This window comes from Pelecanus crispus, chromosome Z (genome assembly GCF_030463565.1).
Source record: "Pelecanus crispus isolate bPelCri1 chromosome Z, bPelCri1.pri, whole genome shotgun sequence".
Classification (NCBI taxonomy): domain Eukaryota; kingdom Metazoa; phylum Chordata; class Aves; order Pelecaniformes; family Pelecanidae; genus Pelecanus; species Pelecanus crispus.
Genome location: NC_134676.1, coordinates 32,412,628 through 32,430,727, shown reverse-complemented (window position 1 = coordinate 32,430,727; position 18,100 = coordinate 32,412,628). Strand labels below are relative to the sequence as shown.

General features: G+C 42.1%; 1 protein-coding gene across 6 annotated transcripts in view; it reads right to left on the bottom strand.

Annotated features, from left to right (window-relative positions):
* Positions 1 to 18,100, bottom strand: part of RIC1 (RIC1 partner of RAB6A GEF complex) — a 59,276-nt gene that overhangs the window by 6,088 nt on the left and 35,088 nt on the right. For 4 of the 6 annotated variants that reach the window (XM_075725919.1, XM_075725920.1, XM_075725923.1 and 1 more), the window contains 12 exons: positions 17,163 to 17,312; positions 16,609 to 16,812; positions 15,143 to 15,181; positions 14,764 to 14,874; positions 14,085 to 14,174; positions 7,655 to 7,815; positions 6,500 to 6,638; positions 4,481 to 4,597; positions 2,873 to 3,601; positions 1,957 to 2,115; positions 1,713 to 1,846; positions 387 to 673 (listed from right to left, as the gene is read on the bottom strand). In XM_075725919.1, the coding sequence (XP_075582034.1) occupies positions 387 to 673; positions 1,713 to 1,846; positions 1,957 to 2,115; positions 2,873 to 3,601; positions 4,481 to 4,597; positions 6,500 to 6,638; positions 7,655 to 7,815; positions 14,085 to 14,174; positions 14,764 to 14,874; positions 15,143 to 15,181; positions 16,609 to 16,812; positions 17,163 to 17,312 (2,320 nt within the window). The remainder of the gene's footprint in view (positions 1 to 386; positions 674 to 1,712; positions 1,847 to 1,956; positions 2,116 to 2,872; positions 3,602 to 4,480; positions 4,598 to 6,499; positions 6,639 to 7,654; positions 7,816 to 14,084; positions 14,175 to 14,763; positions 14,875 to 15,142; positions 15,182 to 16,608; positions 16,813 to 17,162; positions 17,313 to 18,100) is intronic. The other 2 variants (XM_075725924.1, XM_075725921.1) reach the window with 2 other exon arrangements.

The window sequence follows — 18,100 nt, the reverse complement described above, 5'->3', positions numbered from 1 at the left end:
CAAATATTAGGAACATTACTTTTTTAAATATAAAAAAGTTAATCAAAACCTCATCTAAAGACTGTGTAAGAATACTGGGTTTAGTAATTCTTTGTATCAGAATTTACATCAAAGAGCAATATCCATGTTCAACTCATCCAGTTCAGTGCACCTGAGAAAGCAAGAAACCTCAACAGAAACAGTAGTGTAATGAGACTACACAAGAGATGCCATCTGTGCTAAACAGAATCCCTTCAAAAAAACACACCCTGTGTAAGAAAGCTGTGCAGGTGGCAAGCCTCAGCCTGTTCTTTGCTTGGCTGAGCTGAGGAAGGACAGATTCAGACTGATGGGTGTAGGACTGCAGGAGGGAAACCTAGTCCAAATCAACTCAGATGTTACAGCACCTGTCTTGTACTTTCCATTCTTGAAAGGTGAATTAATGGACGAAGCCGGTATGACTGGAAATGGCCAGAGGAAATCATTGTGTAGCTTTTTCAAAGCGTACACAAAATCCTCCACGCGGGCAGCTCTGGCTCGCTCCTTGCACAGCCAGCCAATCAGCTCAAAGCCTAACTGTGCAGCAAAGCAGCCAAGGTCTTTCAGCTTGATTTCTTCTAGCAGACGCCGAGCATGCCGCCAGAGCATCATGTCAATGTACATGTTCTCGGCACAGTCACTGTCTTTACTCCACCTATAGACAGACCAGAGAACAGTGACATTAAGGCTGATAAAATGGAGTTGTAAAGGCTGTTGGCCATAACCACAGTACATCAAGTGACCAGAGTAGTAGTGGGAGCTTTTTATATACCAACAAAAGCAGTTTCCACCATTCCTTGCTATTTCTGTTCTCTAAGATCCCACTGCCTCAACAGGTAAGTGAAATAAGGGAAGAAAGTTACAACAGCAGCAGTGTCCATAGAGTATTAAACTATTAGCAGTGCAGGAAAAAAGTAAAGAAGGAGAGAGAAAAGGCAAATGCCATTGCAAAGTGACTTCTGAGAAACAAGTTTAGAGAACAAGTCAAGTATGAGTCTAGGACCCCTCCTATCAAAACTCTTAAGATAGTACCCTCTGTGGAAAATACTAAATAAAAGCATTTGAATTTGTACTAAGATTGTTTTGAAGGTCTTATATGGGGAAAAAAGCCAAAACTAAGATAATAATGAATCCCAGCTTAGTGCTGCTTCTGAACATTAATACCGATCAATACGAATTCTGTATACAGCAGTTTAAGAGGGATTCACCCCAAGCTGTAAAAGGCTCTGTTTATGGCTTGGCAACACTCTGCTAGATGAGGATGTGTGCAGTATCACAGTGCAATGTATACTATGACGCTGCAGTACTGCAAGCTGTTCAAGACGTGTCTTTCAGCAAAACAGATCCTTCACATCGAAGGCATGCAGTCTCACTAGCATGCCTCACTAAATTACTACATATGCACCCAATGGATTCAGAGGCTTTTGGTCAGCAGTATCCATGTAAGTGTGCCTCTGTATACACACAAACACACACACACGTATATTTACATGTGTGAGAATATATTAACCCAAGAATGCAGAGAGAGGCACAGACATTACAAGAGTTGGGAAAAGACAAATGCAGAAGAATGTGGAGGGAGACACTGACAAATCTAACTCTATCATATAATGTACTTCTATAACTTAAATTGGTAAGACAGTTAGTACGGTACTTAACAGACTGGAGAATAAGAGGATGTTACTACCAATTACCTTTTTCCAGATGGGCCAGAGGGCATACTCAGTGTTTTTGTCAAGTTAAATTTGCTGTGGAGATTTTCTGCGGATTGGGATAAACTAATGCTGCGATGTCTGAAGAACTCAAAGCCACTACTTGAACTAGGTTCCTAAAACCAAGAAAACCCAAACATACAGTCAAAGGAGCAAACATGCTATATACTAGCAAGATTAATCATACAAGATTTGATGCACAGTATTTACTATTTTCATCACAAACCTGAGTTGTTGGTGTAGCTGGAGGTGTCTCTGTTTCTCCAGAGCCAATGGCTTTAAGAAATCTGATCATATGACGACAAAGATCCCACTTTCCCTGCTCTAAGGCAGTATTAAATAGGAGAGTAGCATGTTGTCTGCTAACTGCTGGAACTTCCATATTCTGCAAGTAACAAAGCATAATTAACTTATTTGCTTTTGACATCAAACAACAAAAGTCCTATTAAGTCAAGCTACGTCATTGAATCACAGAATCATTTCGGTTGGAAAAGACCCTTAAGATCATCGAGTCCAACCATTAACCTATCACTGCCAAGCCCAGCACTAAACCATGTCCCTAAGCACCACATCTACACATCTTTTAAATACGTCCAGGGATGGGGACTCAACCACTTCCCTGGGCAGCCTGTTCCAGTGCTTGACAACCCTTTCAGTGAAGACACTTTTCCTAGTATCCAATCTAAACCTCCTCTGGTGCAACTGGAGCCCATTTCCTCTTGTCCTATTGCTTGTAACTTGGGAGAAGAGACCGACACCCACCTCCCTACAACCTCCTTTCAGGTAGTTGTAGAGAATGAAAAGGCCTCCCCTCAGCCTCCCTTCCTCCACGCTAAACAACCCCAGTTTCCTCAGTCCCTCCTCTTAAGACTTGTGCTCTAGACCCTTCACCAGCTTCATGTCATGTTCAAGCATACCAGAGATTAGAAGAAGCAAATTTCATGCTATTATTTTCCTTTTATATAACAGTAAACTAACTACTTACATTGCATGGTATTCCCCCCCTTCATAACTGGACAAAATCTCAACAAAAAACTGTTATATTAAAAATTTAACATGTCTAACTTTGGTATGACAAGATTTTTCAAATACTTCAACATTAGTAAGTATCACTTCTCTTGCAATATATGAGGCACCATTACCTGTAGGATAATAAGATAAGAGGCAGCTGTGTCCAAGTCCTGGGCCATTAAGCACTCTTCAAATAAGTCCTTCGGGTTTCCAACAGCAGCAAAAAGGTAATTCCACAGGGCATATTCTGTCTTCCTAGCACAATGAACAACTGTCTGCAGGAAGAGGGGGAACTCTGTAATGAACTTCGCCACAGTGGGAAGCAGAGGGTCGGGAATGGGTTCCCGCGAGGTAGCTTCTTCTTCCAGCACTTCATGAAGCATCAGTTCTAGTACGTGAGGAAAGTATGGTAATGTGGCACAGGAGTGGGCCAAAAGCAAGGCTTGTTCACCGAGGTTCCTAACCAAGAGCTGGCGTAAAATGTGATGGAGGTAGATCTGAGAGGTTCTCTCAACAATGGAGAAAGGAAAGAGAACCTCTAAGTGTTCTCTAGCACTGGTTTGAGTGTATAAACAGTCATAGAGCACAGTGTCATTAACAGCACCAAGAACCAAGGCATCTTCAAACAAAACAGCCAATGGGTATATGTTGATGTGGAAAGGCAGCATGATCCGTCTTGACAGAAAGGAATGTGGTTTTCGATGATCTCTGGGAAACAGGGGAAGCCAGACTTTCATACCTGCCCCACCACAGCTGAGCCACAGAGCCTCCAATAAGTGGCGTTTCTGTTTGTTGATCCTGCAAGTAGTCCATACATTTTCAACAGACTGGGCTAGGACAACTGGAGCACAAAAAGGCAGCTATTAATAAAAAAGAAAAAGAATTTGTCATTCCTTTTTTTTTTTACCCTCTTCACAAAAATGCAATTTTTTCAGCCAAGAACTACTTTTTTCAAACATGTTATTCTTCTAATAAAGGGGAAACAAATCTGCTTATCCTTTAACTGCACCCCAGCACCTGGGAAAACACCACTTACTACTTACATTACCTCCAAAGACATGTCTTTCATTTTTTTAACCTCCTTATAACCTAGTCAGGAAGCCAGAGGGGTGAGAATAAGGGAGGAAAATAAAAACCTGCTCTCTGCCTCTTCAGTTAGCCCAAGAGTCCAACCTAGAATGGACAAAATTACTACAAACACCAAATTTGCTCATGTTTCATTGAGCTGCAAACACCTCTTCATCTAAACTTTTCAGACTTCACTCTCCCAAAGTACTTTTCATCAGCACAGAAAAACTGAAAAGTTCAGTCACTGATTTCTATTATTGTTGTTTTTAGGAACTTTGTAAACACACTCTGCAAAAAATGATAACGTTCCATAAACATACAGAACAGTTTTAGACAGACTGGAGATCTTCTGTCATTAGCGTGTATCAAATTTTGCACAGGACCTTTATGCTTAAAGCTCTTATCTTTCAGCGCAATACAAGTAGCAAACACATGTAAATACTTTAGTTAGACCTTCATGCAATTAAGTAGTAACATTTCACAGATTCTTAGAGAAAAAAGTCACAGGAGTAGTGATTTAATTCCAGCTAACAGTTCAGCCTAGAAGTATAGACAGTGCCTTGCATTATAGGCATCTTTTCGTTATGCCTGGACCATTCCCTTCCACAAATTCTTCAGTCACTGATAACATCTTTGAAGCTGTATACAATATTTCACATATATTTACTCACATGCTTCCTTTGATTAGGATTATTATCCTTATCTCTTATCTGGGGTCCAGATCGATCCCGTTGCAACATGATGAGTTGTCCTGCTAAGTTTATCATAATACTTTCAGCCTCACAAGCCTAAGGATAAAAGAGTATTATGCAAATTATTTAAGCTTTTTGAATGCATCATTTTACCCATAACCACAATACAAACCCAGAATAAAAAGAGTAAATTAACTGCACTGCCATACAGAGATGACTAACAACCAAGTTAAATGCAGAACAACTCAGAAAAATCAAGTAGAACTAAGTACCTATAGATAGATTCATTTTTGTAGTTCTCATGCAAAGGAGTAAATACTGGAAGGTTTCTTGTTCACTAGACTTATTCCATGTGTTTATTTGATAGGAGCTTTTTCCAACTATGCTTCTTGGCATGGGCAAGCCACCAGTGTTTTAAGAAAAATAAAGCTTTGTGTTCTTATCAGTGTCACCACTATACGATTGCCAGTATCTGACTGCAAAGACTAACACTGGTACACAAGCCAAAAACAGTTAAGCCAAAAAGAGTTTAGCCACACTTGTACAGCATCTTGAACTTTTAGAAACTGCAGTTAGAGAAAAATCTTTCTAGTTAGGTATATCAAGAAAGCAAAAGATTTATTTCAGGACTGTTTCATGTTAATTTTAAACCAAGTCACTGGAGCTAATACCATGCTGTGCGTGAAGTTTAGTTTTGAAATACATGGATAGACAGCCTGTATGGTGAATTCGCAGCATCAGGTGTTAAGGTCACTAATAGGTAACAACACTGAAAAGGCTGATACACTAACTAAGCCAGACACATTGCTTTGTCTACAGTGCAGTCTCATACTCAGTGCTAACTTTAATACTTTTATTTTGATCAGGAGGATTAACAAAGTTTGAAGATATGGGCTCTTAGAAAGAAAAGGGGTAATATTTGTTCAGTCTGAAGCTACGTTTAAAATATTACGAGTGTTCTAAGAAGTTTCAGTAGCTTTTTCTCAAAATTAGGAAACGCCACAGGTCAGGTAGTTCAGGAATAAGGACGCTGTCTCATGGCAAGATGGACTAGAAAACCACAAGCATGTTGCCTTTTATGCCCTTTTCTAAGATCATATTAAAGTCTCAGGACCCATATTCAGTATTGTGGGCCACTAAATCAGAATTAACTGAAGGAACTGAAGGAAGCAAGCACACACACCTTCAGATTTGACATCTGTGCCATTGCTTTCATATTTGCCAGTGGCTTTGGTATGTATAGAAAAATACATACCTTCACATGTCTATGGGCCTGCCTCACAGACAACACAACTTCGAACTATCTTAAGGTAGCTGCACTGATGAGAAAATACACTTCATATTGCAGCTACTCAAATAGTTAAGCTTGATTTGTTTACACCACAGACAACAAAAATCCGAATTCTCTTTGCACTGTGTTTTTAGTGGCCTGAATAATTTCCTGGAGTTAAGACAGGGCTTCATCTTCACACCTGACTCATTGTTTGGCTGTCGGCCTATCTCCTGATGTAACTAGGGGGAGAGATTACCTGATTTTATTTTAGTGTAGTAGGAAATTGACCAGAAGTAACCTTATAGGATCATATGCCATCTTTTCCTTTTTTCTGCTTATTCTTTCAGTAATGGACCTGTTGCTTCAAGAAAGGTACTTCCTAATGCCATGGATTGCTCTGGTGTTCAACTTTTAATACACAATAGAGAAACATACCCTTGACATAGTTAAGTTTAATTTGTCCTCCAAGATTTGACCCCAAACTTTACAAGACGACAAGAGAAGATATGCAATAGAAGTAAGAGTTTGATTTTACTTCCACACACTCCCGAATTCACACATAAAATGTCTGTATAACAAGCACCAGAAAAAAACATGTTCTACATTTTACCACATAGAAGAACCACTGATTTATGATTCATTTATCAGCCAGGTAACCTTTGAGGACTAAGCTAACAAATCCAGGCACTGATTATTTTAAGTTTTGAGCACTATAGACCTGTTACCTGCTGAGGCATCTTCAAGGTGATGCCAGTCTCTGTCCTCACTGATGTCAACGTAACAGACACTACAAGAAAAGGATGAGGAATGTACCGGGACATGGACACTTCTTGAAGAACTTGGATACTGGCAGTAGGGTTAAGACTGAAAGGAAAGATAACTACGTTTAGGAATTTTAAAATAGGATTTAACACAAAAATTAGTATCTTGAAGTAAACATAATGAAAATAAGCAACTTAACCTCAGCAAACAGTTTACTCTACAGACCAAAATGACTTTTCTTTAACCAGGAATCCCACAGGCCCACATATCTACTCTATATAAAGTTACCAAATAAACCTAAGCTGGGCTACTTTATCTTGATACTTTTGGGGAATATAGCCATGAGTGGATAGGAGACAACATCAGGTATTTCAGACTAAGACTCTATCAATAAGACAATTCCAGGGTTTGGGTTTAGTTGGAGTTTTCTCTGAAAAGCATTGATAATATTTTCCTCTAAAGTGGGTCAACAGCTTGCTTTCTGCTAAAAAGAATGTCTCTTCATGCTGAAACCAAGATGCTGTAACTGTAAGAAAAACCACCTGCTTAGGCACTTCAAAAACTATCTGGGAATCTTCATCTCCTCCTTAGGTTCACTAATCTTAACTGTCTGAAAGTTTTTGGTTCTTGCATTGCTGCTTCTTTTGCACCAAAACAGCTCCCCACAACCACACCACAGACCAAACTTTTTCTCTCTTCATCTTTGCTACTCCACTGCCACCCTCACCAATTCCTTCCATTCCTTCCACCAATTACTTCTCATGTTAGAAACATCTTTTATTAAAAATAGTCAAATATGTGGGTGCCTTTTAGTACCTTTTTGTTCTATCTAGATTCAGTTTTCAAGTTCCTACCAGCTAGAACATGTTCGTACCAACAGCTAGAAATGCACATATGTCAGTCACTACCTCCACACCTAGTGTGCGTATCTGCATACATGCAAGCAACAACACTCATGAACTATCACTTGTGCATGCAGGTAACACCTACCCCTCTGTATTTTAAACATCTGACTCCACAAGTTATCAAACAACTTTATATTACCCTAAGAATTTACTCAGACTGACAACAGATCTACAAGCACATTACTGCAAAAGCATTTAAATACTGATACTCACCCTTCAGGCCTTCTCTCAATACTGTAAAGGCAAATGGAACAATCTGCTCTGAATAATATTACAATGTCCCGGAAGACACTCAGTAGTAACGTGTCTGCTTGCACTTTGGTGATGTGTGCAAATGCATTGTCAAGATTAGACGTTCGCAGGTAGATTCTCAGCTACAAGGAAAAGCAGTAGTTTGAATACAGGCTTTGTTGACCAACAAACTAATATCCATATTCAATTATTTTCTTTTTTGTGGAATGACTATCAAGGATTTCTAGCAAGACACATCACTGGGTTTTTGTTTCATCAAATGTTTTATGCATTGCATTACATTATTGCATCCAAAGTGGTTAAAGAACAGTACAGCCAAATCTGAAGTACTGAACAACAAACACAAGGAAGTTTTATTCATTAGTTTTAAGAAGCAAAGAGTAAGTAAAGCTCTTCTGCTCATCTAATTTAAAACCTTACAAAAGTGTCCCAAAATACTGTAACTAAATACCTCAAAACAGGCTTTGTGCTAACATGCAAAAATGTCACAAAGTTTTCAGAACAATGAGCAGATTCATGGTAGTCAGCAGAAAATATTTTTAATAGCAATAATAAACTTTCTGCAAAGAATTACTTACAAATTAATAAAGAATTTCTGAATGGGACCAAAAGCCACCTATGTATTATAGAATCATAGAATAGTGTAGGTTGCAAGGGAGTTTTAAAGGTCATCTAGTCCAACCCCCCTGCTCAGAGCCCCATCCAACCTCACCCTGAATGTTTCTAGGGATAGCACATCTACCACATCTCTGGGCAACCTGTTCAGTGTTTCATCACCCTCACTGTAAAAAATTTCTTCCGTATATGTAGCCTAAATCTACCCTCTTTTAGTTTAAAGCCATTACCCTTTGTCCTACTGCAACAGGCCCTGATAAAAAGTTTGTCCCTGTCTTTCTTATAAGCCCACTTTAAGTACTAAAAGGCTGCAATAAGGTCTCCCTGCAGCCTTCCCTTCTCCAGGCTGAGCAACCCCAACTCCCTCAGCCTTTCCTCATAGAAGAGGTGCTCCAGCCCTCTGATCATTTTTGTGGCCCTCCTCTGGGGCTGTTCCAACAGGTCCACATCTTTCCTGTGCTGAGGACTCCAGAGCCGGACGCAGTACTCCAGGTCAGGTCTCACCAGAGTACAGCAGAGAGAGAATCACCTCCCTCGACCTGCTGGCCATGGTTCTTTTGATGCAGCCCAGGATACACTTGGCTTTCCAGGCTGCAAGCACACATTACCAGCTCCTGCCCAGCTTTTCATCTACCAGTACCCCCAAGTCCTTCTCCGCAGGGCTGCTCTCAATCCCTTCATCCCCAGCCCTGTATCGGGCTGCCCCAACCCAGGTGGCAGGACCCTGCACTTGGCCTTGTTGAACGTCATAAGGTTCACACAGGCCCACTTCTCAAGCTTCTCCAAGTCCCTCTGGACTGCATTCCATGCCTCAGGTGTGTCAACTGCACCACTCAGCTTGGTATCATCCACAAACTTGCTGAGGGTGCACTTGATCCCACTCTGTCATTGATGAAAATATTAATCAGTACTTCTTGTCCCAATATGGACCCCTGTGGGATACCATGTCACCAATCTCTATCTGGACATTGAACTGTTGACCACTACTCGCTGGATGTGACCATCCAGCCAATTCCTCATCCACCGAACACTCCACCCACCAAACACATACCTCTCCAATTTAGAGAGAAGGATATTGTGGGGGACTGTGTCAAAGGCCTTACATAAGGCTAGATAGATGATGTCAGTAGCTCTTCCCTTGTCCACTGATGTAGTCATGCCATCACAGAAGCCACTAGGTTGGTCAGGCAGAAGTTGCCCTTGGTGAAGCCATGCTGGCTGTCTCGAATCACCTCCCTGTCCCCTCCATGTGCCTTAGCATAGCTTCTAGGAGGATCTGTTCCATGATCTTCCCAGGCACAGAGGCGAGGCTGACAGTTGGTAGCTCGCAGGTCCTCCTTTCTACCCTTTTAAAAAATGGGTGCAATATTTCCCTTCTTCCAGTCACCAGGGACTTCACCTGACTGCCGTGACTTTTCAAATATCACGGAGAGTGGCTTGGCAACTACATCAGCCAATTCCTTCAAGACTCTGGGATGCATCTCATCAGGTCCCATAGACTCACGTGTGTTCAGGTTGCTCAGCTGGTCTTGAACCTGATCTTCTCTTACAGTGGGACTTCATTCCTACAGTCCCTGCCTGGTGGTCCATCCACTCAAGAGGTGTGGGAAGACAGGTTGCCAGTGAAGACTGAGACAAAGAAGTTGCTGAGTAACTAAGCCTTCTCTTCGTCTACTGTTAACAGTTTGCCAGTCTTGTTCATCGGAGGGATACGCTTTCTTTTCTGGCTGACATGCCTATAGAAGCCCTTCTTATTCTTTGCATCCCTTGCCAAGTTCAGCTCCAACCACACCTAGGCCTTCCTGACTCCATCCCTACACAACCAGACAGCGTCCCTATACTCTTCCCAGGATACCCGTTCCTGCCTCCATTGCCTGTGCATTTCCTTCATGCCCTTTAGTTTCACCAGCATGTCTCGACTCAGCCATGCTGGTCTCTCTCTTCCCTTCCTTTCCTGATTTCTTATACCTGGATATCGAGAGCTGTTACGCTTTATGCAAAATGTCCTTAAAGATCTGCCAGCTCTGTTCTGTTCCCTTGTCCCTGGGGGCAGTTTCCCAGGGGGTCCTATTGACTAACTCCTTGAACAGCTGGAATTTTGCTTTCCTAAAATTCAGGGTCCTGACTTTACTCTTTGCCTGACCCACATTCCTCAGGACTGCAAACTCCACCAGTGCATCATTGCTGCAGCCCAGGCTGCCTCCAATCTTGATGTCACCAATTAGCTCACTTGTGTTGGTGACCATCATGTCCAGTATGGCCTTCCCTCGGGTTGGGCTGCCTAATACGTGGCTTAATAAGTTATCCTCAATGCACTCCAGGAGTCTCCTGGATTGCCTACAGCTCCCTGTGCTACTTTTCTGGCAGATGTCAGGGTGGTTAAAGTCCCCCAGAAGAATGAGAGCCTGCAAGCACAATGCCTCCTGTTTGCTGGAGTAAGAAGACTTCATCAATAGGCCCCCCTTGATCAGGTAGCCTATAGTAGACACCAATCACAAGGTTCCCTTTGTTGCCTCAGTCTCCAATTCTTATCCATAAGCCTTCAACCTGCTCGCTGCTATTCTTCAAAGACAGTTCTTCACAATCTATCCATTTCTTGATGTAGAGGGCAATGCCTCTGCCCATCCTTCCTTGCCTGTCCCTTCTGAACAGCCTGTAGCCATCAATAGCCATGCTCCAGTCATGGGATTCATCGCACCAAGTTTCAGTCATGGCAACTAGGTCATAGCTTTGTAACAGCATGGTGACATCCATTTCCTCCTGTTTGTTGCCCATGCTGTGTGCACCGGTGTACAGGCACTTCACCTGGGCTGTCGGCTGTGTCACTTTTTTAGAGGAATACCCCTTAATTCCTTTGAGGTATTTCACTGGTGTTTCCATTTTGGCTCCTATTACCTCAAGAGCCCCCACCTAATCTCCATAAGACTTCAAGTGTGCTGCAGTGTAGGCAGCAAGTCTCAGAGCAACAAGCTGAGGACTTTCACTAGCACACCCCATCCCTCTAACCTTGGTGTGTCACCCCTCAGCTTGTTACAGGTGAGCCTACTATTATCCCCCGCCCCCTTCAAGTCTAGTTTAAAGCTCTGTCAATCAGCCCTGCTACCTTGTGAGGAAAGACCCTCTTCCCCCTTTGAGAAAGGTGAATCCCACCTGATGCCAGCAAGCCTGGTGCTGTGTAGCCCATCCCATTATCCAAAACCCCCAAATTCTGGCAGTGACACCAGCCATGGAGCCATGTACTAATAGACTGGGCCTGTCTGTTTCTTCCAATGCTGCTGCTGGCAACTGGAAGGAGAGAGGAAAAAATAACCTGTTCCAGATTAAGCTCCAGATTCTCTTACCAACTGTCACAAAGCCCTGCAGTCTCTTTTGATCACCCTTGGACTATGCATTGCTGCTTCATGGCCACCCAAATGGAAGAGCAGTAATGGGTAAGAGTCCAAGGGCTGTACCAGGCTAGGAAGTTTCCTAGTGATGTCCTTAACCCATGCCCCAGGGGACACCTTAAGAGGTGGGTCTGTCCAGCATATTGGACCCTCTGTTCCCCTCAGAAGAGAGTCACCTACAACTATAACCCATCTTTTCTTCCTCGTGGTGGTGGTCTTGATATGGGGGGGTAGACCTTTCTGACCTTGGCAACACCTCTCGTGTAGATGGACCATCAGCCACATCAGCCACTGACTGGCCTTCCACATCCAAAGCCTGTTGTACAGGGGCACCTGGGAAGGCGAGGTGGGCAAGGACGGCGTTTGCCTGCTGCCCCAAGCACGGACTTGCCTCCATTCACTCCTCTCCTTTAAGCGACTGCCTTCACCCTGGCGAAGGGAGGATACAGGTCTGTTTTTTCTGGTGGCTGTTCCTGTTTCTGTCTCAGGGATGGCAGAGCCTGGTTTTGCCAGTCTGTCTCTTTCTCAGGCTCCCTGATGCTCCTTAACATTTCTACTTCCTCCTGTAGCTCTGCAACCAGGCTGAGTAGATCATCCACCTGGTCACACCTCACACAGCTGTTCTCACTGCTGCCATCTGTTACCAGTAAAAGGCTCTGGCATGCCCTGCAGCCCAAGACCTGGGTGGCTGCACATTTTCATGGGAGCTCTGTTTGGGTAGCCACATCAGTTCTGGCGAGTGGAGAGGACATGGCTTTCCACCGGGTGGATACCATAGCTAAGCTTCTTAGAATCATAGAATCATAGAATCATCTAGGTTGGAAAAGACCTTTAAGATCATCCAGTCCAACCATTAACCTACACTACCAAGCCCACTCTAGACTAATCAAGGGTAGACCAGACTAAACCATATCCCGAAGTGCCACATCTACCCGTTTTTTAAACGCCTCCAGGGATGGTGACTCCACCACCTCTCTGGGCAGCCTGTTCCAATGCCTGACCACCCTTTCCGTAAAGAAATTTTTCCTAATTTCCAGTCTAAACCTCCCCTGGCGCAGCTTAAGCCCATTTCCTCTCATCCTGTTGCTAACTACTTGGGAGAAGAGACCAACACCCACCTCACTACAACCTCCTTTCAGGTAGTTGTAGAGAGCGATAAGGTCTCCCCTCAGCCTCCTCTTTTCCAGGCTAAACAACCCCAGTTCCCTCAGCCGCTCCTCATAAGACTTGTTCTCCAGACCCTTCACCAGCTTCGTTGCCCGCCTCTGAACACGCTCCAGCACCTCAATGTCTTTCTTTTAGTGAGGGGCCCAAAACTGGACACAGTATTCCAGGTGCGGCCTCACCAACGCCGAGTACAGGGGGACAATCACCTCCCTGCTCCTGCTGGCCACAGCATTCCTGATACAAGTCAGGATGCTGTTGGCCTTCTTGGCCACCTGGGCACACTGCTGGCTCATGTTCAGCCGGCTATCTACCAACACCCCCAGGTCCTTTTCGGCCAGGCAGCTTTCCAGCCACTCCTCCCCAAGCCTGTAGCGTTGCATGGGGTTGTTGTGACCCAAGTGCAGGACCCGGCACTTGGCCTTGTTGAACCTCATACAGTTGGCCACGGCCCATCGATCCAGTCTGTCCAGGTCCCTCTGCAGGGCCATCCTACCCTCCAGCAGATAGACACTCCCACCCAATTTGGTGTCGTCTGCAAACTTACTGAGGGTGCACTCGATCCCCTCATCCAGATCATTGATAAAGATATTGAACAAGACTGGCCCTAAAACAGAGCCCTGGGGAACACCGCTCGTGACCGGCCGCCAACTGGACTTAACTCCATTCACCACTACTCTCTGGGCTCGGCCACCCAACCAGTTCTTTACCCAGCGAAGAGTATGCCTGTCTAAGCCGTGAGCTGCCAGCTTCCCGAGGAGGATATTATGCGAGACGGTGTCAAAAGCTTTGCTAAAGTCGAGGTAGACTCTCTTCTGAGAGGGTGACCACCAACTGAACTCGCCTTTTGAGTGAGCTGGTCGGATGATGACACCCTTCCTGCACGCCCTTCTGTGCAAACTGCTGCGCCATGCCCCGGTTGCTCACGCTCCCCAGAGTGCTTTGTACAGGTGTGGAGGTGGCCACGGTTCCTCTGGCAACGTCCAGGCCTCATCAGCGCCTCCCATGAGAGCTGCCGGCTCCCTGTGGGCTCTTCACTGCCCTGCTGTTTCCCTGCCCCAGGAAACCCCACTGTGCACCCAGACCTGCCACTCTGCTGTGGATTGGGCTGGCTCTGGAGCAGCTGCCGTCAGCAACTGACCAAGCTTTTCATATTTATAATACTACTGTAGAACAGATCAGATATTCTAAACATGATATATTTACTTTGAAGAAAAATACCTCACCTCCTCCTGATGATCATTTAAATTATAACATGCAAGAACAATGAAGTCATTCCACCATGCTAAGCCACCTGTTACCATCATATTTTGCTCCTAAAAAGAAAAAAGCAGGCAAATGATATATATATATGTATTTTTATACACTTGTACACACACACACACGTACATTCTATGGGTAATTTCTGAAAGCCATACATGATCTGTATAAGCTTTACTGATAGTGGCAAGACAATCTATGTATATGAAGTTTTTGTTGTTTAAAAAAACCAAAGTACTAAAGAATAGTAAGTGAAGGACAAACATCATCTTACAACACACAGCTCCACAGTTCCTTATGCTACTGGCATCCCTGAACTCTCTCAAGTTACTTTCTTCTCATGGCCAGAATTTAAAAGCTTGGCATCCAAAGCTACGTCTCACACAAACTCTCAGATAAGACATATGGGAGTAAGTGTCTGACTATACACACTCAGGTTTGGAAACCTCTTAATAATCAGACACAAATTATTGTGCCAAAGCCACAAGATATGTATTTCAGCCATTTTATGAAAAACACATGCTAAGTGTGTCTACAGGTTGCTTATTGGAAAAAGATTTTTTTTTTTTTCATTTTCTCCAAGAGTCACATTCCAACAAATACAACCTCCCCAGTATACCTGAATAAAGTACCATAACCTCTCACCTGGGTAATGTTTCCAAACAGCTTCCATTTTTTGGTGAGTAGAGAATAATGTGCAAAACCAAACTTGCCAACAACAGCTACATTCTGTCCAAGCTTGTCAATAGCTGAAAACTGTTCAAAGAGAAAAAAAACAGAACCTCAGGAGGGAACTTATTTAAATGATATATGCTATACAAGTACATCACTACAAGGCAATATAATTTCAGACTCAAAACTTGTAAAGTATCTTCACGTTTTCTACTTTACTGTCTAGTATATATTCTTCTTCCTGTAATTTAAAACAATGATTTCATCTTCCAGAGCTCATCCAACCCTAAGGAACAGTTATAAAAACCCAACACTTTTAAAGAAGCAAGAATATATTCTTAAAATAACTCACCCTTATAGGCCAGTTGCTCTCTAGATATGTACTATGAATCTAAAAATAAGAGAAAACCAAAACCTCGTAACTATACCAAGCACCATTAAAGTAGTGATTAATTATAATGTTCTAAAGGAATTTGTACAATGTCCATGTTTTCCCAAAACACTGGCTTAAAGGTTTTTAATGTTGGGATCTCTTTTTTAAATACAATTATTTCCTCCCCGCCCCCACGAAAATTACTGAAGCCTAATTGTTAGCCTGCTTTTAATACAAGAAATACAGAAATGCATTAACATACAACAGCTAATACTACATTACAGATTAATAGTCAAAATTTGCTCTTCTCCCCACCTAGGTAATTCTCTTCCATTAGAACCTTTCACAGGAACATGCAAGTTCTGAGGAACACAGCATTCAGGAGAGACTTCCCACGTTGGGATAAAATTTCTAATCTGGTCAGAAATACACACCAGCACATCCAAAAGCCTTGTTACGAGAGCACTTGACTGGGATGTGTCAAATTAAATCTTGATTCTGGATTCTTCATATCACATGGGGTGACACAAATCCAGGTTCAAACTCCAGTCCTTGGTCTGATACAAGCCAGGTGCTATTCTTACCCAACCACTGCCTGTTCTTATGGGTATGTTGCTCCTCACAGTAATTCCAACTGTGTTAGTTTTACTCCTACACAGAATGAAGACTTCCCCCTCCTGTGCCAGTTTCAGAAGACAGAAGAGCTACCTAGCGAGCTAGCAAGGAAATTCAACAGTATCTAGAACCTGATATACATGCCTAGAGTCAAGTGCTGTTTAATAATACCAATTCATGTACTATGGGAAAAACAAAATCTTGGGGACCTTTAAAAACCTTTATTTAGAAAAATATCTACCAATTCAAGCATGGAAGACCACACACTAGAATTGCAGATTAAAAGTTACTTACTTTTTCCTCTATATTACAGAGAAAATAGAATCTGTCCCGTTACTACCCCTGGAAATAATTTCTTCTTCGCAAGCTTGAAATTGTGAAGTTTTAATTACATGCTTAAATAGATGCCATCTAAGACTGCTTGAAAATACAGTCAAAGTCCGAAGGCTGTATTCACCACTAAATATGCTTAAAGCAATCTGCATAAGTAACAGAACAAATCCCTGAAGGATTTCTTGCTTGTTGCACTTATTCTCCCTTTCAAAGCATAGGAAAGCAATTTAACTACTCCTTTCTGAAGTCAAAAAGACATTTACATTTTTTTATTGGCTAGGATGCAAACTCATAGCCACAAGGCTGAGATGGCCAACATTCCTCTATCATTTGGCAATAAAAAAAAGCTGTACCAGGGGAAACCCAAGAGGCAATGAAAAGGCAATGATCTCATACTAGAGGAAAAGGGTATGACAGAGTGATGAGATCAGCTGCAAATTCCAGCCCTATAAACTCTCACAAGCACAGAGCACATACGGGCAACCAGCAGCAATTACCTGTACAACATGCCAATGTCTATGTCCTAGTAAAGTGCTTAAACCCTGAGAATCTAAACTGCCATCTGAAAATGGACCTCTTTCCCTGGTAGGCTTATGTTCAGAGTGTGCTGAAGTATTTCTGGGACTCTGAGTCTGTGTTGCATCTCCACAGTTCAAATACAAGCGATCTTCACCTTGAAGGAGGACTTGTTCCTGGTTACTCTACATTAAAACCAAAACAAAACAACAAAAAAACAAAAGCAACCTTGAACTCCACGCATAGAAAACAAAGGAAAACACATGATCAATATAATAACAGACTCTACATAAACAATATCAAAAATAAGCATTAAGGTAGTTCTCAGTTTTTCTATCAGTATGTACTAGTAGATTTTATGTTACAGTATTGCAATATTTTCAAAGTACCATTTTAAAGGCTCTATGACAAAAAGAGACGACCAGTCTAATGGCTGCAAAACAGACTTAAAAACTGTTAAGACAGTAACGCAGAGGTCACCTAAAACTCAAAATATGCTGGAAAATAAGGATATATTTATCAACAAAAAACTCACCATACAAGGATTAACAGTGAGTGCACTCTTGATGAAATGAAACTGCAGAATACCAAATTGGCGAGCTTCATTATTTGCATCTCTTTCAGGCTTCATGTTTGAAGAACTCCCATCAATAACCCACAGATGATACCCTTCTGATCCCCAGGTCTGAATGTAAAAGAATAACCATAATAAAAACCCAAAACCAACACTATATGTTCTCAGAAAATAAGAACTACAGAAACTTACTGTAACTGATCTTATGATAGACATGACCCTGTTAAAAAAAACAGTTTGGTGTTCTAAAATGTATCATCATAGGAATAAGTAACCCAGAGCAATAAAATCCACAAAGAACAGTAGGAATCTAGCTTAAATTCTTTTTTTTTTAATGTAAAAAATGTTGATTAAATGGAAACTAACTATGCAAGATATCCACACAAGAAATGAAGACTGTTTAGTTTGCAGCTTAAAGCAACTAACAAAAAATCCACAAACAGAATCAAGTACGAAAAAAATCCTGATCCCCAAAATTACACTGGTCATTGTTCATTAAATTCAATGGTATCAGAATGTCAGTCTTTGGGGCTTTTTAAAAGGCACATAGTACTGTCCTTGCAAACATGTACATACACTTGGGATGCATGTTTAAAATTGTCAATCTTCATGGCAACTAGGCTATACATAAGTAAAATCAAATGTTTTAGAAGTATTGTACAAAATTCATCATGGTTTGTAAAAAAGGCCTTGAAGATTGTGTTTGGTATTATCAACATCTACTGATTTGACAGACTAGCAGGATTTCAGGTTAATTAGTCTGTATTAAAACAACAGCAGTTAAGTTTCTCTTGAATTCATGTTCTGAGTTAAGCTACTTCAACAGCAAAAGATAAACTAATAATTTTAGAGAAATAAGTAAGTTTACAGTTAGGGTTGTTCTGTGTCTTATTGTACTC